The 25,034-nt window shown below is 44.5% G+C and overlaps 1 protein-coding gene across 1 annotated transcript in view; it reads left to right on the forward strand.

Annotated features, from left to right (window-relative positions):
- The window catches only part of LOC133345815 (E3 ubiquitin-protein ligase rnf213-alpha-like), a 131,570-nt gene that overhangs the window by 77,761 nt on the left and 28,775 nt on the right, over positions 1 to 25,034 (forward strand). Inside the window, 15 exon segments of the mRNA XM_061556815.1 lie at positions 467 to 586; positions 1,933 to 2,091; positions 3,840 to 4,011; positions 4,339 to 4,521; positions 6,174 to 6,304; positions 6,750 to 6,919; positions 7,836 to 8,051; positions 11,332 to 11,528; positions 13,665 to 13,776; positions 15,067 to 15,167; positions 16,750 to 16,926; positions 17,789 to 17,939; positions 17,941 to 17,953; positions 19,157 to 19,253; positions 23,807 to 23,921. Of these exon segments, the coding sequence (XP_061412799.1) occupies positions 467 to 586; positions 1,933 to 2,091; positions 3,840 to 4,011; positions 4,339 to 4,521; positions 6,174 to 6,304; positions 6,750 to 6,919; positions 7,836 to 8,051; positions 11,332 to 11,528; positions 13,665 to 13,776; positions 15,067 to 15,167; positions 16,750 to 16,926; positions 17,789 to 17,939; positions 17,941 to 17,953; positions 19,157 to 19,253; positions 23,807 to 23,921 (2,114 nt within the window).

Here is a 25,034-nt window from a genome sequence, read left to right on the forward strand (position 1 = left end):
GGCTCACAGGTCACGTGGTGTTCCTAGCCTCCAGTGACCAGGCAGTGAGGTTCAGCCACACGATTTTTCTTCCTCTAGTGTTACAATACTGTACACAGATATGTCTACAGTATTGTACACTATGGGTTTTTTCATTTTATGCATTTACTGTACAATTTATATGTAACACAAGAAAATATTGATCATATTTAACATTCAAAATACTGCCTGTTTAATGTTTGGGTTGATGTAGCATAACGTACAACAAAATGAGGGGTTGGTGTTGTATTACAAACCGTAAACCAAACCCTATGTTACCCATTTGCCTTTGAGTTTGCACATCGCGGATTTGCCGATTGCAGCAAACTTAACCCACGCGATGGGCAAGGATTTGCTATATATATACACACACGACATATTTTGTCATGCAATATTTTATAATACGAGGGCGAAAGAGAAATGACTCCGACTACCCATGTCTGCCCAGGCGCGTGGTGGTCCATGCATCTGGATGAGCTGGTGCCACCAGGCTCATTCCTCGTGGACATCAAGTCCCTATACAGCTCCTCCATCAGCAGCCTCCTCGTCTCCCCTGTGTTGAGCCAAGGTGAAACAAAGCATGTACAAGTTATATATCAATAATGCTTGTTTACGTGTCATTACATGTTTGCTATGTATGTGTCAGTCGGCACCCTAGACACCCTTACAAATGAGATATTCCACCTCAAGGGGTTACCCAGATGGAACTTGCTTCTCCATGGTTAAAACTGCTGCGCGATTCATATTGGTAACTGCATTTCACCATGAGCATGGGGCTTTGTTCACAAAGACAAAGATCCCCCCGATAGCCTGAACAGACAGTTGGGGCAAGTGCTGTTAGCGAGCACCTATGAAGGCCGGCATGGCACACAAGGGGCTGGGTGGCAAGCACCATGCCCGGCCGCCTTTGTATCCGGAGTGGCGATGTTTACACACCACACCAGGTATTCATTTGAGGCTGAGTCAACCTAGGGGAGGCCCAGGACCAGTTCAGATAATCATTACTGGTGTTGGCCGTGAGCAGGAATTGAACTCGGGGCGCCGGGTTCATAGCGCAGCTCGTTAACTGCTACACACTACCGCTCCCCATATATCCAGTTTGTTCACATATCCAGTGTCACATGCACATTTAACCTGGTCGCATTCCAGTTCCACTCTTTGCATGGCTGCCTTTTGAGGGGGAGATACATTTTTCAATCGGCTTACTAGCTTAAACCCTATGGGGGGAATATGACACTTGTCTAAATAGATAAAACAATGATTGAGAGTAGACATGAGAGAAAGCATTATAGAATGCATCAATTTAGCCAGACTTGGATAGACAAAAGTTGGAAAGTTAAACTGAACATTTTTCTGCCATAGTCTGTCACACACAACACTGTGAGGTATCATGCCTATTTAACTTGTAACTTTTGTCTTCATTTTCTTCTATAGTTATTTGTACCCAGGCTTCCCTTGCGGAATAAATCATCCATCTGATTGGGCATTTACCTGGCTAAATAAAGGAAAATAAACATATATATGCTGTCGGCAGTATGAACTATGGATAGAGAATGTAAAAGTGGCTGGGTCGATTTGTGACTCAGGCGCCTCTCTGCGTGGAGTTTGCATTTTCTCCGCTGTTCTGCATGGGATTCCTCGAGATTCTCTGGTTTCTTCACATTAAAAATATGCATTTGATGCAACTTGTATTGGCCTAACATCCCAATGCTGAAAAATTACCTGCAAATTATTAATTTGGGATTAGACACAAAATCAACATTGGCCCTGAATGAAAAAAAATGGCAGGACCATCCTGAGAGACTCTTAACACTCAGTGAGGCTTTCAGGGGTAAACATGTGTAAGAATAATACATCTCCTAAGAGCACGTGAAAACTTATGAATAACATCCCCTTCCTTATTTATTTAATCAGAGGATGGGCCAGTAGGCCTGGATGCAAGACACCTGCTCTCCCTATGCCTGCAGCCTGCGGCCGCCATGCTCGAGGACAGGGCAGACAATGTCCAGCGCACCATGGAGAGGATTCCTATCCTCCTCCGTCTGTTCGGAACCCATAGTGGTGAACAGAGTGGTAAGTACTCATGATACTGTGGTATTAGCTAGTCGCTGCTCCATACATGCAGCTGTGTGGTTGTCTTTACACCGAAGTAAATTACACCATTATGAGGTCCTGAAAGTGTATTAACTTCATGTGAATGTACTGTTCTGTGTCAATCCACTGCTGGATGAAGACATACCCATGGCTGTGTCGCTCATGGCATTTTTCACCATGCTGGACAGTATGGATTTGGGAAATGGGATGGGGGATGATCCCCCAGGACCAGTTCAGATATCATTGGCTACTGATGTTAGCCAATGCTAGGAATCAAACTTAAGTTGCTGGTTTTCCGAGTGCAATGCGCTATATCCTTTGCACCACGGTGCCAACGTGGTGAGATGTTATCTCCTTTGCCTGGTATACAGGAGGTTGTGGGTTCCATCCCAATCCTGTATATTTGGAGTTTGCATATTCTCCCCGTGGTTGTGTGGATTTTTCTCCAGGTCCTCCGGTCTTTACCTCCACATTTAGAAGCGTGTTTAGAGTATTTGGCTGCTATACATTTAAACATAATAAGCAACGTCATTGAGCTTATCATTTGTGTCCAGATCGATTCTGAAATAGAGTTTAATAGATCAGTGGGCCTTACCTGGTAAAATAAAAAAAATTGTTGCAAGGTGGAGTCCCGTTCACTGCTGAATCTCGGAACACACAAGTGGTTCGTGTTCATTTTATTTAAAGAGTCATAGAGCCATTGTTTTTAAAGACATTGTAGTCACCATAGAGAACTCCAGCGACACGACCGCACTCTATGATAGCTGGCGCCAAACTGTGCCAAATGCCCTCCCATATTGCCTTGTAAGAGGCTCGGCACCGATAAAGTTATTTTATTGGAGTTTTTCTTCAGGTTCCGTTCCGATGATGTATGCATATGTATGTCATCAGAATGGAATCGGAAGAATAACTGATGATGTACACATCTGCTTCACAGTGGATGTAAATTTTCAGTTGGAATTACACATAGCAAGCATCGCCCACTATTGGCAGGGTAATGCCTGATTTCACATGTGTAGTGACGCACTCAGAGACACTAGGAGTAGAGGGCACTCTATTTATGAACAGCCTTCACAGTCCAACTACAGCTTCCAGTCAGGACAGCTGGGAGACTGCCTGATTGACGACGCCGAGGAGGAGAAGATGTTGATGGCGACGAAGACTCCAGCAGCATGACGGGATTCCACTCCAGACAACAGCCTTCGCTCGGGGTCCACTTTTATCCTCCCGGCGTGGCCTCGCTCTGCCCCGGCCACGCCCCCCTTCTAGAGCCTACTCCCGGGTTCCCGGGCTTACCTCACATGCCCCCTCTGTCACCTTTCCCCTACATCCCTCTCTCTGGCTTAGCACGTGACCTGCTGACAGACAGGGCTGCTGCACCTGCAGATCCCCTTCTCTGCCAGCAACCAGCGCTATGCTACGTAGTGACCCATTCTATGTCACTACACATGTTTTAGATGGCGTGATGTAAGTCGCTTTTCGTTTGAAAAGCACTTTAAACGCCCTGGAGTAGAGGAGGGCGGCTTTATCAAAAACTAATTATTTTCATTCATTTCAAAATTACATTTTATTATTTTCTGCACGCAATTATAGGGGAGACTATTTGGATGGAATCTGCTTATAGGTAGTGAATAATCGTAATTGCACTATTGGGATTAATAATGTTGATAAAAATAAATGTTTAACCTCTTTTGAGATGTGTTATTGCTGTGGTTCTGATCCTATAGAAAAGGACCCTTCTGGTCCTGTTTCTGGTGAAGCGGAGTTTGTGACTGCGCTCCAAACGAGGGTGGCTGGGCTCCTGAAGGAGCAGGAGATGCTAGTGATGTACAGAAATGAGAGCTGGACTTTACGCCAGGCCTCCTCACTAGAGTCCATTCTTCACAACGGAACATTCAGGCAAGTTGTCAACACGTTGTCATTCTACCTTCATCTGAAGACAAGCACAAGTTTCAATGCATTCTGTTTAGTATTTCACAAAGCATTCTGAATAGTATTTGGTTCCGCAATAGTGTTTGTTTGTTCTCACAATCATTATTGTATTTTACAGAGAACACCAATAAAATGTATGACCATAGGAGCAACTGAAACTCAATTGCATTATTTATGTAGCTACTATGCAAAACAGTTGAAATGATAAATGAATATTGCCAAAGACAAGCATTTATAAAATGATGTTTTTACCATCTGCTGAATGTTGATAATGTTCTGTGCAAATTGTTTCAGACAAGCGCTATGGCAGCATCTGCAGAAGGTTGTGTCTTCCGCTCTGGCCAGTGTTCTGGCTGCTGTGGACCAGGACAACAACTTGGACCTTCTAGTTGAGTCCAAGCAGTCACCTCACATCATTGAATTATGGCTGCAGATCCTAAGCAATGAGAATATCCTCCCATTCCAGTCCATTGCAAGGTAAGAGAGCAGTGAGCTCAATGTGTTGGTTGTGGTGTTGAATGGTGTGGCCATGCCAGAAGCATAGCCTATAATTATTATTTACTGTTACTCTTGTTTACTCCGGAAAGCCTCAAAGAGTCTCATGACCTTTTCAGGAGAGTCCTGCCAAGTTTTCACAGTAGGGGGCAATATTATAACGTGTAATTCAGGAAGTTTTTTAGCATTGGTATGTATTGGCGAATACATGTTACATTGTGTGTGCATTTGAATTACGGGAGGAAACCGGAGAACCAGGATAAAAACCGTGCAGAACAGGGGGAGAGAACGTACAAATTCTACAGAGAAAGAGTTGGATATTGAATCCAGGTTCTTTTTGCCATGAGGCACAAGTGTTACCACTGTTCTGCCTATCATGCATCAAGACCATGTTTATAAGCAGGATACCATTAACCTTGAACATCAATCAACCTCATTTAGCCATTTAACTGGAGTTCAAATTGAAAGATTTCAAATGCTGTGAACGTGTGTTACATTAACATGGGGATGCTGCCCTGTTGTGATGGTTAGAAAATTAGTGGAAGGTTAAACAATGGGCAAGTTTATTATATCCCTCTGCTTCTCAGGCTCTATTTCAGCTGGTAAGGCCCATTTAGTTGAACAGCTATTTTACACGGATGACAACAGCCCAAGATTGTCGACAGTGGTGGAAATTACAGGACATTGCATAGTGGTAATGTGCAAACTAACGAGAACAAAAAATACAATTATTTACACGGAACCCTGGCCAGATCTTATATCAAACATGGTAAACAATAAATAGTGCTTCCGACAAGTTAAAAACAGTATTAAAATATCGTGTGACAGACATGTGTAAATAAACCGTGTGTACAGCCTCCATTACAATTGAGCTTGGTTGTAGTATTCATCATGGTCGGAGTTTGCCGGGGGACACGGGGAGGGCAATGCCCCCCTCCCCAAACTGGGCACCTTAATTAATTTATTTTCATTAGTTACAGTAACAATTAAGATTTAATATACACAAATTGATTCTTAATGTGAGGGACAAAGTGAACCCCTGCCCCCCTAAATATAGAAGTCAAACTCTGCCTATGGGATTCATAGCAATTGTGCATAGGTAATTCTGCAGCATGGTCTTAGCACACGTGGCTAGAGAAGGTTAATGTGGAACATTAAGATTGGTAACAAGAACGTTCTTAATTTGGATGCTGCTCAAGAAAAGGCCCTGGAACCAGTCTTGAGTTCTTGAGCTTAGTCATGGTCAACCTGTGCTATGCATAACAAACCATACATGAATTTGGAGTGATTTAAGCTTATATTGTGTATGATTAATTGGTGAAATGTCTTTTGAAGTCATAATTCATCAGAGATGTGGCATTACTGTGAATGAGAGAAACTGTCCAGAGTCTGGAATTGATGTGGAGAATAGTTTTGTATTGGGATTGTTTGACCGAAAAGCATTGTTATTCGGAATTTGAATGATAACAGTCTAAAGTGCTACACTATAGTACTATATTTTAGAAACAAGGTGCTATTACCATCCATATTTTTTGTCCATAATGAGAATATTCAAGTTGCCTGTGTTTGGCAAGCGACCGTACCGCTGATCAGAGCGCTTGAGGTACTCGCTGTGTTTTGTGATGCTCTCACAGGGAAGCGAACGTGCAGATTCCCGTTCCTTGTTCAACGGACGCAGCACTGCCAAGACACTCAGAGCTCCCATTCAGCTGGTTGTTCTATGAGTCAATCCAAACTCTGTGGATCAAGATCCAGGACCACCAAGGCAATGGCCAAACACATTATATTTTAACATTTTTCACTACGTTTGGCACAATACAGCATAGAGCAAAATGTAAAAGAATTAGCTTTCCTCGAAATTTTCCCGGGATGGTGATAGCTGCACAGAGGCATATCTGTATAGATGAGCCCAAAGGTTAATGTCATTGCCAATAATTTGTTTGTACAGTAAATTTAAAATGAATTTTAATTTAACGTATATACAATAGCCCTCAATGTAATATAAATATTTTTTTCCACTTGCTCAGGGCAACAAACCCATCCATTCCTTTTTTTTAAATCAGGGAAACCCTGACTTATTATAGAATGGCCATGTGCAGAGTATGTTTTATATGTCATGGCTGTAGGCCATGTCATGGCTGTAGGCCATGTCATGGCTGTAGGCCATGTTTCACTTGGGAAGTGTGTGACCCTCCCCTGGCTTCCTGCAGATACGCTGGGCTCCTGCCCAGAGAAGATGCTGCAGAGGCAGTTTGACTCGACTCCGCTCGGCCAGCTGCTTGCCTCTCTGCCTGGAGACTGCTCAGAGGATCTCCTCACTCGCTACAGCAATGATTTTGTGTGCATGGCCTTCCAGCCACGTAGACAAGAGGAACTCAAGGTGACTGAGAAGTTGGAAGTGCCAGAGTTATTTATAAGAGTCGGCCATTGTGTGCTAATTTAATAGCTTGCATGAAGCAATTGTTCAGAAGTCATATGTTGCTCTGTGGCCACAATTACCCACATCTCCCTTCCAAAATATGTAAGAAATCTGGACAGGCTGTCAGTCAAATTATTTAAAACATTTTAATGGAGCAACATGGCAGCTATGGCTTGGAAACCATTTCTCCAACTCCTCTTGGGATTTTTGATGAGTTTTAGTTTTGAGGATTGAAGGTACATGCCTTCAGAGTGTTTGCGTGAACACTGAATCTTAGAAATATGAAAATTTTAAAACATGGATTATGGTGACGTAGGAAAATTTAAGCGACCAATCTGAGTTATATTTTCGGCTACAGCTAACATCAGTGGTGAGCGATATCTGAACTGGTCCTCCCTCTTATTTATAATATATGTTCATCATTCTCCTTGGTTGATCATGGGGGTGACTGTGTAATACATTGTGTGCCTGTGTGGGAGCTGAGCTGCGGTGGTGAGATGTTATCTCCTTTGCCTGGTATGGAGGAGGTTGTGGGTTTGATCCCAACCCCGAGACGTGTATATTAGGAATTTGCACGTTCTCCCCATGGTCACGTTCATTTTTCTCTGGATCCTCAACTTTTTTCCTCCACATTTAGAAACATGCATTTATAGTATTTGGCTGCTATAAATTTCCACGTGATAAGCCACTTCGTTGAGCTATCATTTGTGGCCAGGTCGCTTCTGAAAAAGCGCAAATAACTAAAAACTTAAACTATTTTTATCTTACCTGGTAAGGCCCATTTAGCTATATAGCTCAGTGTGCTTTCCCTGGTAAATAACATAGTTTAGTTTAGAAGTATCTGCACTAACCCATTGCCTGTGTTTATAATGCATAGCTGCTGAGCTCGGCTCTCGTTCGTGCCATCCACTGGGTTCACCACGAAGAGGAGCAGCGGTCGTCTGTACCACCCGTGGTTTGGCTGCATGTGGTGGCTACGCGCGCGCGCACCCGCCTCGACTGCTTCTGCCAGCTGGCCCGGACCCTTCCGGATATCCTGACTCAGCTATGCCGGAACACGGACCCAACGGCGACACTCCCGCATCAGGAAATGGTATGGAGAGTGTGGGCTGTAACTGATCCATGCGAATGGCATTGATGGCATGTGGAACTGATGCATCAAATGGTTTGCTGTCTGTCGAAGCAGTTGTTTTATTTCATTGTGATCATTGTCATGTTTTTAAATTCAACATTTTACATGTAAAGCTGGTTTTGATAATTTTTATCCTAGAATTGTGATTCTTATACTGATTTATATGAGGCCAATGTTTGTTTTTGCAGATTTATTTTACAGCTGTCTTCATTGTAATGATTTAACAAGCTGTGGAAAATTGCTTCTAAATCGATGCAATAAGCACATCTTATAAGTGTAATGCGGTTGTAAATGGCCCTCCGGAGGTGCCGTCATGGGGGGAGGAGTTAGGTCACGTGGGGGGAGAGGGGTTGAGTATAGAAGGAGGGGAACCGGAAGAGGAAAGGGAGTGACGGGGAACCAGGAACAGAGGAAGGCCACGTAGGGCGAAGCGGGGTGTGGCGAGATCGCCACGAACACGGGGAGGAACGAGGATCGGCACCGTTGGCCAGCGGTGACCGACCCGAGGCAGCAAGGAGGGCTGCAGTCGGCAGCGGGGCTGCAGAGAGAGAGTGGGCAGCGGGTCTGCATACAGTGGCAGCCAGAGGGTCTGCACATAGGGGTAGCAGCGAGTCTGCAGGGAGGAGGTTACAGTAGATGAAGCAGAGAGTCAGAGGGGAGAGGAAGCTATAATAGCAGTGAATAGCCGGGGGCTACAAATACAGAGTTATAACAGAGTGCCGTGTGGGTGAAGACGAGAACCCAATAAAAGACACGAAGACAGAAAGAAGTGTCCGAGTCCTTTTATTACACTGGAGTCAGAAGTGAAACGGCATGGCGAAACAACTGAGGAAAAAGAATATCCCATCTCCGGCGTCGGCTTCATCATCGGACGACGACGAGCTTCCTCCGGAGGTCGGCTTCACTTCGGCGGAGGGAGAGATCCGTGAGGGCCCGGGTGTCGAGGAGGTTGCCGCTGCGTCCGCCCCGTCTGCGTTGAAGGACGAAGATTTAAGATGGACCCGGATGGCGGAGCAACTGGCAACCCTAAAAACCGTCATCACAGAGTTGTGTGACCTTGTCACGCCAAGGGCGGCGTTGGAAGGTGATGGGGGTGATCGGCAGGAGCCCGGGTCGTCTTCGATGGCGCCGCCATTGGCCACGCGGCGTGAAGACGCCATCTTGGGCGTGGCGCACCACGGAAGGCGGGAAGCCGCCATTTTGGGGCCGCCGCGAGGATCGTCCGCCATCTTGGCGACACAGCGTTGCGACGCCTTGCTGAACTTACCGCCGGAAGAGTCAGCGACGGACGGAAGCAAGCCAAGGAGTCGCAGTCGCCACCTTACAACCGTCAAAGAGTTCTCCATCGGGGGCGATTGGAGTGCGTTCGCCTGTAGATTTTTGGCGGCGGTACGTACGGCAAGGTGGACGGACGCTGAGGCACTGGAGGTGCTTCCGACTCTTCTTGATGATGAGTCCGTTCGTTTTTTTCGCTCTATAAAAGCTGCGAAGAAGAAAACTCTGCGAGGGGTGTTCGATGAAATGGCGGACGCGTACGAGCCACCGGATGACGCCCATCGCCGATTCGTGCAGCGGCAACGCGCACCTGAGGAGTCACCTGTAGCGTACAGGGGCGCCGTGTTGGAACTCGCTATGGCCGCTTACCCGGAGACGGAGCCAGACCTGCTGGAACCACTCATCTTGGGGAAGATGTTGGAGTTGTCCCGAGATCTCGGCATTCCTATGCCGGCGTGCGGTCACGAAAAACTCACGTCCCGGACCGCGGCCAAGTGTTTGGACGCCCAGTTCAATCTCCGCCGCTGGAAACAGGTGACGGCGTGGACGGGCGGTCCTGTCGTCGATGGGGGGGCCGTAGGGTGGGACCCTACGAAGGCCGTGTACGTGCCGGATGCGACCGGCCAGAAGGAGTTGTCGGCTGCCTCTGCTCCGTGGCCGGCCCGGAGCGGGCCGGGGCCGCGGGCTCCGCCGCCGGTGCGGCCGCGTCGGGACGGGGTGCCCGCTGCGCGCCGCCCCGACGTCGACTGCTTCCGCTGCGGCCGTCGGGGCCACTATGCCAGGGACTGCTGGGCCCGGATTCCGGGGCCGCCCCAGCAGGAGGCCTCGACAGCGGACGCCCCAAAGAAAGACCCTCCGGCACAGACAAGCCGGCCGTGACAGCGCAGGGAGGGGGACCTTCCGCTTGTGGGACGCCAACCGGAGCCGCAGAACCCTCGGGACCTGCAGCTCTTCCTATCCCTCCGCGGACGCGAGTACGGGATGTCTCTGGACGCGGGCGGGACAGTGGCGGGCCTCCAATGGCGACGGAAGAACTTGCGCCCGTCGCCCCTAAAACCCTTCCACGTCCCCGCTCGGCGGGTGGGCTGCCGACCGTCCGGGACGGCCCGGCTACCCGTACTCGCTCGAAATCCCTCACGTTTCGTTAAATTGTGTTGTGTTGTGTTCATTGTTATATTGTTCTCCAATGCTTCGTGTCTTTTACGTGTTGGCCCTTTACACCCGCATTGCTTTTCAGGTTGCAATTCAGCCGAGGTCGGCTGGATTTTCTTTATGGGGGAGGGTGATGTAATGCGGTTGTAAATGGCCCTCCGGAGGTGCCGTCATGGGGGGAGGAGTTAGGTCACGTGGGGGGAGAGGGGTTGAGTATAGAAGGAGGGGAACCGGAAGAGGAAAGGGATTGACGGGGAACCAGGAACAGAGGAAGGCCACGTAGGGCGAAGCGGGGTGTGGCGAGATCGCCACGAACACGGGGAGGAACGAGGATCGGCACCGTTGGCCAGCGGTGACCGACCCGAGGCAGCAAGGAGGGCTGCAGTCGGCAGCGGGGCTGCAGAGAGAGAGTGGGCAGCGGGTCTGCATACAGTGGCAGCCAGAGGGTCTGCACATAGGGGTAGCAGCGAGTCTGCAGGGAGGAGGTTACAGTAGATGAAGCAGAGAGTCAGAGGGGAGAGGAAGCTATAATAGCAGTGAATAGCCGGGGGCTACAAATACAGAGTTATAACAGAGTGCCGTGTGGGTGAAGACGAGAACCCAATAAAAGACACGAAGACAGAAAGAAGTGTCCGAGTCCTTTTATTACATAAGTATGGGCTCAATGATTCATTGAGCAATGCTGTGTCATGAATCTTACTTTTGTGTTATCTTATATTTCTAATTGGAAGCTATGGATAATGTTTTTGAGGTTTATTTTCATTATGACTATGTGAATGGTTCACCTCCACCTTGTTGGTGGGTGTTGCTATAGGTTCTGGATTTAGATGCAGTACAGGCGTGCCTGGAGCTCCTCCAGCCATGCCAAGAAAAACTACAGCAGCGTGAACAACTGTGGCAATGGAGCCAGCAGGTAACGTCCTTAAAGCCGATGATCAACTCCTGCATTGCTGCCCTGGCCAACTCACCGAGGAGCACTGAGGCCATCACAGCGAGCCTACAGAAGATGCGGTGCGTCTTGGCTCGCACGCACACATCACGATACACTTTGCGAGCGGCAGGGTAGAGCCTCGCAGTTAGAAGGGCCTCGGTTCAATTCCCAACTTGAGCGCCTGTCTCTCTGTGAAGTTTGTATGTTCTCTCCCTGCCATGATTGCGTTACCTCTGGGTTCTCCCAATTTCCCCCCAATGATAAAAACAAATACATTGCAACTAGTATTGGCCAAACATCCCAATGTTAAATATCTACCTGAAAATTACTAAATTAGCATTACACCTAGCAACATTGCCCCCTACTGCAAAAACTTGACAGGACCCTCTCTCGTGAAAAATTGTCTTGAGACTCAGTGAGGCTTCAATGGGTAAACAAGTGTAATACCAATAATATTAAACGTTTCATGTACAATAGCATGCTGACATTATGGCCTGTGATAGTTGTGAAATATCCATGGATCAGAATCATTCAGACTGACAAAGGAAATTTAACAAAAGTTGTTAAGTGCGCAAAGAAGTGTGGAGAGGCGTATACTTCGAATGACGGTGAAAAAATTTACACATGGATCAGGAGACACACAATCAAAGACATCGTATTGACAAGGAGAGTAAATGGGCTGGAGCAGGACACATTGCTATATGGGATCATAGCCGATGGGTGAGAATGGAGACGGAATGGCAGCCAAGGGAGAAAATGTGTCCAAGAGGATGACCACCAAGAAGATTGAAAAAATCGATTATGTAGGAGTGAGATGGATGGTAGTAGCAGTTGACCATGAGGAATAAGGATAGCATGGGGAGGCTTTAATTCAGCAGTTGATATACACTGGTTGATGATATGTCTGAAAATCAATCTACAGTCATGAGTGTCTCACTGCTCAAATGAGCTACAGGGGCTCATTTCTATTGGTAATCTGAGCCAATGGCAGTTTCCACATTTCCCTGCTGGAGACCAGTTCCTCCACAAGATGCCCTTCTTGACTTCTGACAGAGTGGGGCACGCTTTATTGTCCCCGGAGGCTTGTTAGGCTAAACTACAGTAACACCCCTATTTATGCCCGTTTTACATACTATGGTACCTAGCCATAACGTACCCGAGATTTACGAACTTTACGAAGGCCCACATTTTTTACGTCGCACGGCAACATTCGGATGCCAGATGGCGCCCAAGCGTTAGCGTCCCTGACTACAGTCGTCTCTTTCATGTGCTCTAATCATAGATTTTTTTCCCACATTAACATATTCATGGTGACTTTTTACACAAGTGCAAACTACTTTTACATGATAAACAACTAATAATAATGCATATAGTGTAATAGATAAGGTCATATATCTTATATCAATAATATCTACAGGAGACCCTTGAATATGTCGAGGGTTAAGTTCTTGGAAAGTTCCATGAAAGCCAAAACTGTAATATTCAATAATTAAGCATTACCTAAATAATGGGGTTAGGTACACGGCAACCAATCATAGTCACATCACAATTGAAATAAGTACTGTACTGTATGCCAAATAAATTAAAAACGAAATGATTGAAATATACATGTAAACCCCCTATACAAAGAACATTCCTAGACAATAAATAGTATAAATACTGAATAAATACTGTACTTACCGATGATGATGATCCAAAGCTGGTGTGTGTGTTTGTCTGCGAGTGGGGAGCGGTAGTGCTACGGTTAGCTTGCTGTGCTACGAATCCGGCGACCCAAGTTCGATTCCTGCTGACGGCTAACACCAGTGACGATTATTTTAACCCTCTGTTTAGATACTGTACTAGATTGCGATCCACCATCCATTCTCTTTGCTTCGGTTTAAGTACTTATGATTTACATTCTGGTTTTCAGGAACGCATCTTGGGCGTAAACTGGGGTATGCCTGTATTCCATTTGAGATATGAACTTGTAATCTTCTGATTACAAATAGAATGGAGTACCTCAGCAATGCCAATTCCAGCCAGATGAGAGTAATTTACATTGGTAAATTATGGAAAGGATGGTGATGAAAATATTACTCCAGAAATGTTCTTGTTTTTTCCTCTGACAAAAATGCTACACATTATTTAAAGACATGAATGACTTTAATTTTGTATATGTGTCTATCTGAAAACGACTTTTACAATCGCATTAAATCAGTGACAATGTTCTACAGGAGCCAATGGAGACGCTTGCTGGTGATTCACATGTATATGGATCGTTTGAGTGACGTCACCGATCCAAAAATCTTCGGCGTGATAGTCAATCATTTATTTCTTATTTGGAAGGTAACCTTTACATTTTCATAAAGTTACGTTTGTTCTGTATGCATTTATTCACAAAACTGCAGTCTAGTTGTAATTGGTAATACCATATTGGAAATATCAAATCTGCCTTTTATCACTAGCTAAGTATCACGTGTTTCAAATCGATTAACGCCAACGCTATAGCGAAATGTGGTGTGTTGTTTGGTGCTGACCAGACCTTGTTGGCCTGGCAGATTATCTTCAAGTTGTGCGTAGGAGAATCTGTAACATTCATTTAATCTCTGTTGCTTGTATAAGGACAGTGCATGGTTTAGTGGGCTTGGGGGATGGTCGTTTAACAGGGGAAGGAAGGGTCACACGAGGTGACTTGGTTGTGGTGATAGGGGAAGGAATGGTCACATGAGGTGACTGCAGAGCAACCGAACAAGGCTGGGAGAGTTCGAGAGGAGGGGCTTGGCCAGGGGCGGGGCTTCGCCAGGGGCGGGGCTTGGCTAGGGGCGGGGCTTGGCCACGCGAAAGGGGTTATAAGGAAAAGGCTGAGAGGGATTCGGGGCTGTTTGAGGAGTCGGGGTCCGGATCGTCGTCGCAGGGATTGTCGTTATCTACATAGTTGTGGTCGTCGCTGTTACGGTCGCCGTCATCATCTGCATCGACACTAGCGTGGACGGCTACACCGACGTCTTGCTATATAGTTGACCAGCTATATAGTTGACCAGCTATATGGAACGTTGTGTAGCAGCTACATCTCACCTGTTAAGTCCGCCAGCGATATCGAATAAATACAACTATTGGGCAACGTCTCCTTGTGCTACATTAGACTTGTAATGGGTTCACATGACTCCTGCAGTCACGAGACGTGCTATGTTCATCACAATGTAAAAAAAAAGAATTGATTATTGAATCAAATCGTTAAAATACATCGACAAGCAAGGAAGTGAACCATTACATTCCAATTTTTTTTATGGAAGACAAACCAGCATCATCTCGGTATTATTGTTTGAAGTCGGTTCAAATATCGTTTTCATCTTATATTTGATGGTCTATCAATAACATAATTTAAAATATTAATCTTAATAAATCATTGTAACGTACAGGGCTTGACTGACATCATGATGAGTTGGCTGAAACACAGTGTTGGAGATTGCCCCCCCATGTTTGCTAGGGAGACATTGGTTTGTTTTTGGCAAAAGAAGAATATTTTCCAACCCATAAATTTGCTCCATAAGGTTCATTTAATGAATTCATGTTTTAAGGCAAGCTCATCATCTAAAATGTTGGCGACAATGTAAACGTGTTTTTTTTTGTCAACAGATTTTGCAAGTTGATTCTGACCTCTCGAAACAAATGCCAATGCAATGCATCATTAACTTGTTGAAAAATTGCAACAATCAATCCAGCACCCTTTACTTCAAGTAAGTTGTATCATCATGTCATTTAAAAGTATATACCATTTGTATAATGTCTGATTTGCTACAATTGTATATATATGTTCACAAGACCTGATTTTCCGCTTGCTGTTTATCTGATTTGCTGATTAACTGCGAACCAGAGATTTTGACAAATTAACAACTCATGGATTTTCCCTTCAGCTCAAATTAATCATCAAAAAATAGCTATACATTTTGTTCTTGAAAATATTTATTACAAGTCACGTGCTTAAACTGAACAAAGATGTGCCCTGGTTAATCCGAAATCCACATGATCGCCTCTACAGGACAGTCGTTGCACATCTTTACAATGGTGGGCAGAGTTTACTTGATGTTGATTGGCGTGGCTCTGCTCTCCACTTAGTGGGTGGAGTCTCCTGCGCAAGACCAGGAAAATATCACTGAGCACGTACATCAATCAGTCGATCGTTAGTATTCGTTCGAAATCGAAAGAGTAACAATCGAAATCGTTAGATGTAATTAAACAAGATCTTTACTACACATTTTTGTCTTGTTCATTAAAAAACGAAATTTCTTAACTTAAACATAATTTATATCTATATTTCTGGTTTTGGCATAGAGATTCGCGAAATATGGATATTTTTGGATTATCCGCGATTTTGAATTATCCGCGGCCATCCTCCCCATCATTAGCGCGGATAATCGAGATTCTAATGTGTATAACATTAAACTCAAGGTGAAAAGTTCCACTAATATTAATTACAGGAACATGTTTACTTGTACAAATTTATGAGAAAACGATGCTGTTGACTCTATTTGCGAGGGATTGTTGCAATGTGTTGTGAATGTCACTAAAAGTCTAAACATTTGTAGCCATCTCTTTAATAATGGTTAGAATCTGGAACACCAGCAATTGAGATGCTGGGTGTATTCTGCATAAATAATAAAATTGTCAAAATAATGCTTTTTAATTAATTACTTAATTATACGTTCACATGTGTGTGCAATTGGTGCAGTTTGATACAAATTATTACATAGCATCTTTGTCACTTGGATTGCCAAAACTGGCAAACCCTAAGGAAACACTACATTACAGTAAAATCTGTTAATGTCTGAAACATGGTAATCAACTTCATTATAAATGTGGAAAGCATTACCACTGTGACCTCTATTGCCCCATGGCTGGGACAATGTCCTTGGACTTGAGAAGACATTATCACTCCAGGGTTATTTTCATTTACAAGGCCTGTAGATCTGCTCTTTATTTGTATGACCTGTCATTACCATTAGACAATCCAAAAATCTGTGACGTGCATATGATTGTCTATTAAATAGTTCCCATATTTCACACACAGTTTGGATTAAAAGCATTTAATGTAGCTGCCCCAATGTTTTGGAACCACCGAGTTGCATCTCTTTGCATTTCCATTTTGACATCGCTGTCCTCATTTAAACTGACTCAATTGATGTCACGAAAGTTTAAGTGTGAATGTAATTTTAGATCATAATTTATATTATTTAATTTGTGTTTTTTATTTGTAATTGGGGAATGCTTTGATATTATCTGCCAGCCAGAGGTAAAGCTGTGGGTCGTGGTGTTTTTCAGGGGTGGAGTCAAGGAATGCCGGCTGTGCCGAGAGGAGATCACGGATCCTGCAGCACTGCCCTGTGATCACGTGTTTTGCATGAAATGCCTGGTCATGAAGTTGCGAATGCGCAATACTTGCCCTACATGCCAACAGGAGACGTCACAAGACCAGATTGTCCGCACTGAGCATGTCAGGTAAGACCAGCACTGCCCTGCATTGATATTCACTGCCCTTTCTAAAGAGAAGCAAGCGTGTCCACCCTGTTATGTGTAAAGTTTGACTTTCATGTCTTCCTCTTGGCTCTGACTATTGAAAACAATACATGCCATTTGTGTTTCAATGAGTATGTGAATGCAAGCCAGTTTATTCAATCGTCTATTAATATCTGTACTCTACAGATAGTTTCACATCATAAAATACGAATAACTGCATAGTTGGTAATGCTTACTTTTGTGTTACCCAAAACACTCTCGTAAATTAGTTTATCCTGGTATCTTTATTCAGTGTCTCGTCATCAGTCAGGCCTGCTTGAACTACTGCTGGTTCAATACAAGCAAATCCTTGCCTAATGTTGATATATATATGAACACCCTTGCCTAGTGTTGATATATATCATATATGTTGATATATATCATATATCAACACTAGGCCAGCGTTTGCTTGTATTGAACCAATGTAGCTGAAATTATTCACTCCCAGATGGCTGTGTGACTGACAGGATGTGTAGAAGATAACTTTTTTATGTAGAGAGAAATATATGTGAAGGAGGTGTATTGTTGTAATGCTAATAAATCCAACGTTCGTTATACTGAATGTTTTCTATCGAATATCGAGGTATTACAGTAATTGAATCGCGGGGGGTGGGGTCTGGTTGGTTCGAAGTGTGCGTTGCTCTCATTGGCTGAACGAATGATGGGGGCAAGTACGCTTTCTCTGGCAGTGTTAAGTCATCTTTTGATTTTTAAAAATTCAATAACGAATCCGCGTTCTATGGGGTTGCACTAAGCTAAGTCTGCCTGCATTAATGTTCAATACACTGATGTGTTCTGTATCCAGGTGCATCGTCGAGCAGCACAATGGATTCAGGAAGCGACTGACTGCATTCTTCGTGGACATTGTGGCCCAATTCTGCTTTGGCTCTGGAGACCCTCCATCTCAAGAAGTCATTCAAATGCTGCTTGATCTATTGTTCAGAGATCCCAGCGAAGGGACAAGATATTGGTAAGCAGCACACTACTTTTGTAATATATAAAAACTTTTCAAGTAATGTGTTGTGACTTGTAACGTCACTACCGTGTGGGCCTACACACACACACGCATGACATCACTACGTGGGGGGAACATTACTCCCGTGCGGGTCTACACACACACATAACATCACTACGTGTGCATGCGGGAATGATGTCACGGCCGGGTCAGGGGGTCTGGAGGCCGTGGGTCAGTACCGCGGGGGTTGTGTGAGGCCGTGGCACTCTGGCTGAACCCGAATGGACGACACGTGACCGGATCAAGGTGGGGGCCGGGGGCACCTTGGGGGTCACGTGGGCAGAAGAGCCTTCTGGAGAGTTCTCCAAGGTGGGCGTGGCCGGGGTGTGGCCTGGACACGCCGAGGCGCATATAAGTGGGCTCCGCACCTGGTGCGGGGCTGCTTGGGTCCGGGATAAAGATGCCTCGTGAAGACGCCTCATGAAGAGAAGAGTCGAGCCTCAAGTCAGCGTGGCCAAACAGTAGCCCTCCTGGGTTGGTCACGCTAGTTGTATCAGAGTGTCAGTGTTAGCGGGTGTTAGTGTGTGTTAGCGAGGATAGGTCAGTGGTCACCACACTATGTGCAGTGTTATTACATGTTGAGTAAATAAATAGTGTTGCCTCCCTAAATCAGTGTGTGCGCCTCTATCGAACCATTTCAAATGTGCGCATGGTTTCAACAGATATATCCAGCTGAAATGTATACCACTGGCTCAGGGCTATTAAAAGGAGATGAGCACTGCCCTAATGCTCATTTGAGCAGCGGATTGGTTTGACTTGTTTGTTCTTTTCCATAGTTTATGACAGGTATGAAATTCCTGTTTTGTATTGAATATTGTTTTCTACATTTGATGATAACAATATAGTCTCTTTAACATGAACAGCGATTATAGTAATGTCTTTAGCAATAATTGAAGCAACTGCTGATTAAAAAATGACATGGACAAATTCTTACAATTGTATTAACAACACACAGGTGCATGTATGTATGAATGTTCAACTTCTCTCGCACTATACATAGCTAACCATGCTAATCGGAGGTGCATCATAAACTTATGAAATTGTGTGAACTTACAAAGTGAATTATATGATGTATCCTTCGATTTGCATCTCCATGGTCCCTGATATATCTTTTTTACATGCGGTGTATTTTCAAGTTTTGCCTTTGCGTATCTTTAGGAAAAAGCAAGACGCGGGGATTGTCCCCATTTGAGGAATGTATGGACCCCAACCCAGTGATCCGTTCCCTTCTACTGAAGCTCCTTCTAGGCTACAGGTGAAGGCATGCGGTTACAGACCTACCTTTACAATGCATATTATAGCATATCTTGCTTTCGAATTTTTACGAGTTGTAAAGGTGCTGCATTATGTTTTTTTTGGCATTAACTAAACCGTTTTAGTACCTAACGGCCAATGCATTATTCTTTGCAGTCGCTGCTATATCTAGTGGAGAATTGTAGAAATGCACTTCCTGCTGTAAAAAGCATGTCACCTTGTCATAGTAGGCCATTGAGTTCCATAGTTATATCTATGGGACCCCTTTGCCAGTATAAAAATAATTAAAATGAGTATAGGCTTTACCCTTTCTGACAAAACAGGTGTTAAGATTCTCGATTTTAAGTTTTCGTGCCTGCAAGGATCCATACTCTTTGGTTTTTTCGGTAAAGTCACGTAGGTTAAAAAAGAAAACAAATAAATTAAATCACGACGTTTCGGGGGCAACACAAGCTTCCGTCTTCAGGTGGAACCGTCACAGCGAAATTACTGTATCAAGTGAAGAGAGCTCTAAGAGACACGACCTAATATACTGGTTTAAGGGGAGGGGGGAGGAGCCAGGATGGGCCGTGGGGGGGGGTATAAGCTGGTGAGGTGAACGACCTGTGCTGCAGCTGCGGCTACGCCTGGAGCTTTGTGATGTAGATGGCGGAAGTAGATAAGCAAGCTAGGATTAAGCCGTCTTTTGTTATGCTCGCCGGTGGGTTGTATTCCAAAGCATGCAAGCAGTGTGTGAAAAGCTAAAAAACTACTATGGCTGTTGATGACATCTTTCCAATGATTGCTTAATTTAAAACCATCCTCTCGGTTGAAGTTGTGTCTATGTATATCTGGATGGCATCATGGACAAATCTTTGGTAGGAGCCGGGAGGTTTGCAGAGTACTTTGGTATTGGAGAAAACAATATCATGAGAACCCGCTGTGTTGAAACAATGATCAGCTACGGTCGAAGAATTCATTCTGCCGTGTTTCAAATCTGATTTGTGCTCGCGAATTAGGTCAGAAATGTCGTTTCGTCTCCCCGATATAGCAGCCACCACAGGTACAACTCAATTTGTAAACACTGGGGTACTGTAAGTCAGGAATGACACCCTTTTCGGATGGGATCAGATCACGGATTTTGTGTACTGAATTGAATCGGACCTGGATCTTGTGTTTGTTTAGAATTTTGGAAATCTTTTTGGTAACGCCTGCTATGTATGGCAACATGATGATTTTTATCGGAGTTTCAGGTGGTTGTTTCTGCATGGTGGGAGAAACAGCTTAGCGGATAGTACGGTCAGAGTATCCAACATGGACTGAACCCGGATGTGCCTGCGCTGGTTAGGCACTGCCTCACCAACACTTACTTTACCTGGAATGGTATCTTCTACAAACAAAATTAGGGTAAATTTCGATTTAAAGCTTTCGTGACTGCAAGGATTCATCTTCTTGGTTCTTTCGGTAAAGTCACGTAGAAGGGAAATAATAAAATAATAAAAATAAAACATACTAAAATAATTCTCACGACGTTTCGGCCACAACGCAAGCAGCCGTCCTCAGGGTAAATTTCGATTTAAAGCTTTCGTGACTGCAGGGATTCATCTTCTTGGTTCTTTCGGTAAAGTCACGTAGAAGGGAAATAATAAAATAATAAAAATAAAACATAATAAAATAATTCTCACGACGTTTCGGCCACAGCGCAAGCAGCCGTTCTCAGGTGAAGAACAGGTCTGTCGGAAAGACAGCGTCTGAATGGGCACCACCAGGCTTGGCAGCGTATATTTAAGCTGGGTTGGAGGGGGCACCTTGACAAGGGAATTTGCATATCAAGAGGGATTTAGCATATTTATGGGAAATGCAGATATGGGATTAGTCACTACTTGTGGAATGCGTAGGAGGTGGGGGGGGGGGTTTCAAAGTCATATTATGCCCGTGCATTATGCAGTATGCAGGATTAGCAGCATCAAAGGGAGGGAGTAGGGTTAGCAGTAATAGAGGGAAGGAATTTTTATAGTAAGGAGCTGAAGCAGGTAAACCACCACGTAAAAAACTAAAATATGAAATACATCAGTATTATCAATATACTAAATATACTCTCCAATAAGCTGAGCTACTAACAGTAAGTTATACATTACAATTCTATGTCGCAAAAAATATAATATGCCTCCAGCTAAACTTTTTTCTCTTACATCACACGGGTCTACCCCGTACTATATACTGCCATAGACAAACCCAACATTAAATTATATTCTGCATTACTATACAACACCACCCTATACCTTAGACTATACAGAACAGTGTCTGTCTTTCCGACAGACCTGTTCTTCACCTGAGGACGGCTGCTTGCCTTGTGGCCGAAACGTCGTGAGAATTATCTATAATGTTTTATTGTTATTATTTTATTATTTCCCTTCTACGTGACTTTACCGAAAGAACCAAGAAAATGAGGGTACCCCTATGGGTTCCTCCTTGTCACCAGTGATAGCCAATGTTTTCATGGAAAATTTTGAATCAAATGCCATCCAGACATCCACCCTTCGTCCTTCCCTGTGGAAGAGATATGTGGATGACACTTTCGTCATTTGGCCATATGGCCTCCCAGCATTGAACCAATTCCTAGACCACATCAATTCCAGACACCCATCCATCAAATTTACCGTGGAGGTGGAGAAAGATGGCAAGCTACCATTCTTGGATGTTCTGTTTGAGAGGAGGCCTGATGGCTCTTTGGGACGTTCTGTTTACAGGAAGGCCACCCACACAGATTCCTACTTGAAGCCTGATTCCTACCACGACCCGGCTCAAAATAATTCCCTCATCAAAACTCTATACCATAGGGCTCATTGCATCTCAGACCAACACCACCTGGCCAGTGAATTAAAACATGTACATCTGGCCCTCAAGATGAACGTATACTCTGACCGTACTATCCGCCAAGCTGTTTCTCCCACCATGCAGAAACAACCACCTGAAACTCCGATAAAAATCATCATGTTGCCATACATAGCAGGCGTTACCAAAAAGATTCCAAAATTCTAAACAAACACAAGATCCAGGTCCGATTCAATACAGTACACAAAATCTGTGATCTGATCCCATCCGTAAAGGATGTCATTCCTGACTTACAGTACCCCGGTCTTTACAAATTGAGTTGTACCTGTGGTGACTGCTATATCGGGGAGACGAAGCGACATTTCTGACCGAATTCGTGAGCACAAATCAGATTTGAAACACAGCAGAACAAATTCTTCGGCCATAGCTGATCATTGTTTCAACACAGTGGGTTCTCATGATATTGTTTTCTCCGATACCAAAGTACTCTGCAAACCTCCCGGGTACTACCAAAGATTTGTCCATGAAGCCATCCAGATATATAAATATAGACACAACTTCAAATGAGAGGATGGTTTTAAATAAAGCAATCATTGGAAAGATGTCTTCAACCAAGCCAAACTCTAGCTGCCTTATAATTGTACAGCCATACTAGTTTATTAGCTTTTCACACACTGCTTGCATGCTTTGGAATATAACCCACCGGCGAGCATAACAAAAGGCGGCTTAATCCGAGCTTGCTTATTTACTTCCGCCATCTACATCACAAAGCTCCAGGCGTAGCCGCAGCTGCAGCACAGGTCATGCACCTCACCAGCTTATACCCCCCCCCACGGCCCATCCTGGCTCCTCCCCCCTCCCCTTAAACCAGTATATTAGGTGATGTCTCTTAGAGCTCTCTTCACTTGATACAGTAATTTCGCTGTAACGGTTCCACCTGAAGACGGAAGCTTGTGTTGCCTCCGAAACGTCGTGATTTAATTTATTAGTTTTCCTTTTTTAACCTACGTGACTTTACCGAAAAAATGAGAGTATAGGTTTTAAGATGTTCAAACACCAAATAGATACCTATTGCAAGGTATCAAGTCTGCATTAACCACACATACTTGTGGCAAAACATGCAAACAAACATGCTCTGAAAATGTATATGCTTTGTCTTTGAAGCTAATTGGCCTAAACCAGAGACAGCTTGCTTCATGGCCTTGTCTCACCAATGTTAGGCCAGACAACGCCAACAGGCAAACAGTTCAAATGCAATGTATCAAAGCATTAATTTATCGGGTTGAGCATTTAAATCTATAGGAACTTTTTGCCAGTATTAAAATCATAGTTATAGTCTAACTCCAAACTTGAAATTTCCCACATATACGTTGTAAAAAATTACATCATGTACCAATGACCCACAGTTACACTTTGGAAGACTTTCATCAGAAGTGTTCTAACATGGTTACTTGAAAGTTTTAAGTTGTATTTTTTTATATGTTGTGGTACTTCAAGATGCGCTGCATGGGAGGTGCATTAAAAATATTAAATTATGAAATGAAGATGATGACTTTATCAAATGCTTTGTATTTGGAAGCATGTGCCGTTACATTAGTGTTATGGCTAAATCTCCCACGCATGGATGAAGGTGATTCTTTTCAATCGTGTACTCTTGCTTAATCGCACAACAATGCATTCGTTCTACTCAGAACAGTGTGATGAAACCTGTATGACCTTTGCTATTTGTCTTGAAAAAAGATTTGAAGATGTAAGGCAGTACTTGGACACCTACTTGCACAAAATGGGTGAAGCTACCAGCTTGGAGCAGGGAGACCAGGAGGAGCTGTGTTACATGGTCATCCGCTGTATTGAGGTAGGCATTGACCTGTCTTGCCAACTTACTACATGTGTAGTGTAATAGCGCCGGCTGGTGGACAGCAGCGGCAACTGTGGTGGACAGATAGTACACACGCCGGTGAGGGCGTGCACGGGGTGTAGGCAGAGGGAGGAACTAGAGTAAGGGTCACAGAGGACCCTGTCTGGAGGCCCCTGGAACCTGCTAGCGGGTTCCAGAAGGGAGACGTGGTCAGGGCGGAGCCAGGCCGCGCTGCTCGCATAAAAGAAGCCGAGAGCGGGGGCTCGCGGCTGCCAGTTCTGGGAATGGACTCATCTCGTCATTGATGTCATTTCATCGCCGTCGTCGCTAAACGTCTCCGCTAGATATTGTGCTACGAAGGATAGTAGTTGGCTATCTCAGTCAGCGCCGTCAGTGTTAGATGGCTAGTGTAATGTACAGGCTAGGCTGAGCTACTGTGGAGAGTGTGCGGACGAAATCGTGAAAGTTGTTCATGAAGAAAGTGCCTCCTAGAAACTGTTTCTGAATCGTTGACACTACACATGCACAACCGTGGCTTAGCGTTCTTACCTGGTTAAATAAAGAAGTCAGAGATTTTGAGAGTAAAGGCAGACCTCTTCGAACGCGGGGGGTTACGTTCCTGTAAAATGCAGTGTTGGGAAAAACCGTGTTCGACAGATCATAGACCACATAGTAAAAATAGTGTTGTGTTCCTGGATCAGAAATTATCAATCCCTCCCTCTTTGTTTAACTATTTTTTATGATTTTCATCCTTGTTATGCTATGAAAGCAGGGGTCGGCAACCAAAATAACAAGAACAGATATTTTTTTGTATTCAGTAAACAACTCAATATTTCAAGAGCTGCGAATGCATGTGCATACAAGACGGTCCTTAATAAATAATGTCACGAAGCAGTCCATAAAGAGCCACATGTGGCTCCGGTTGCCGACCCCTGTACTGAAGGATGTTGAGTCGCTCGCCATTTCTGGTGTGCGTGTCACCACCATCATCATCATCACGATCCATGGGCAAATAGCCCGTAGTTATCCACTGCACATTTCGTAATTTGCTTCCACTTTCCTATGCACAATTCTCTTGATCTGTATTCCTATACAAATCACTGCTAGACT

Source organism: Lethenteron reissneri, chromosome 23 (assembly GCF_015708825.2).
Source record: "Lethenteron reissneri isolate LAM-NWPU_2019-01 chromosome 23, ASM1570882v1, whole genome shotgun sequence".
Taxonomy (NCBI): domain Eukaryota; kingdom Metazoa; phylum Chordata; class Hyperoartia; order Petromyzontiformes; family Petromyzontidae; genus Lethenteron; species Lethenteron reissneri.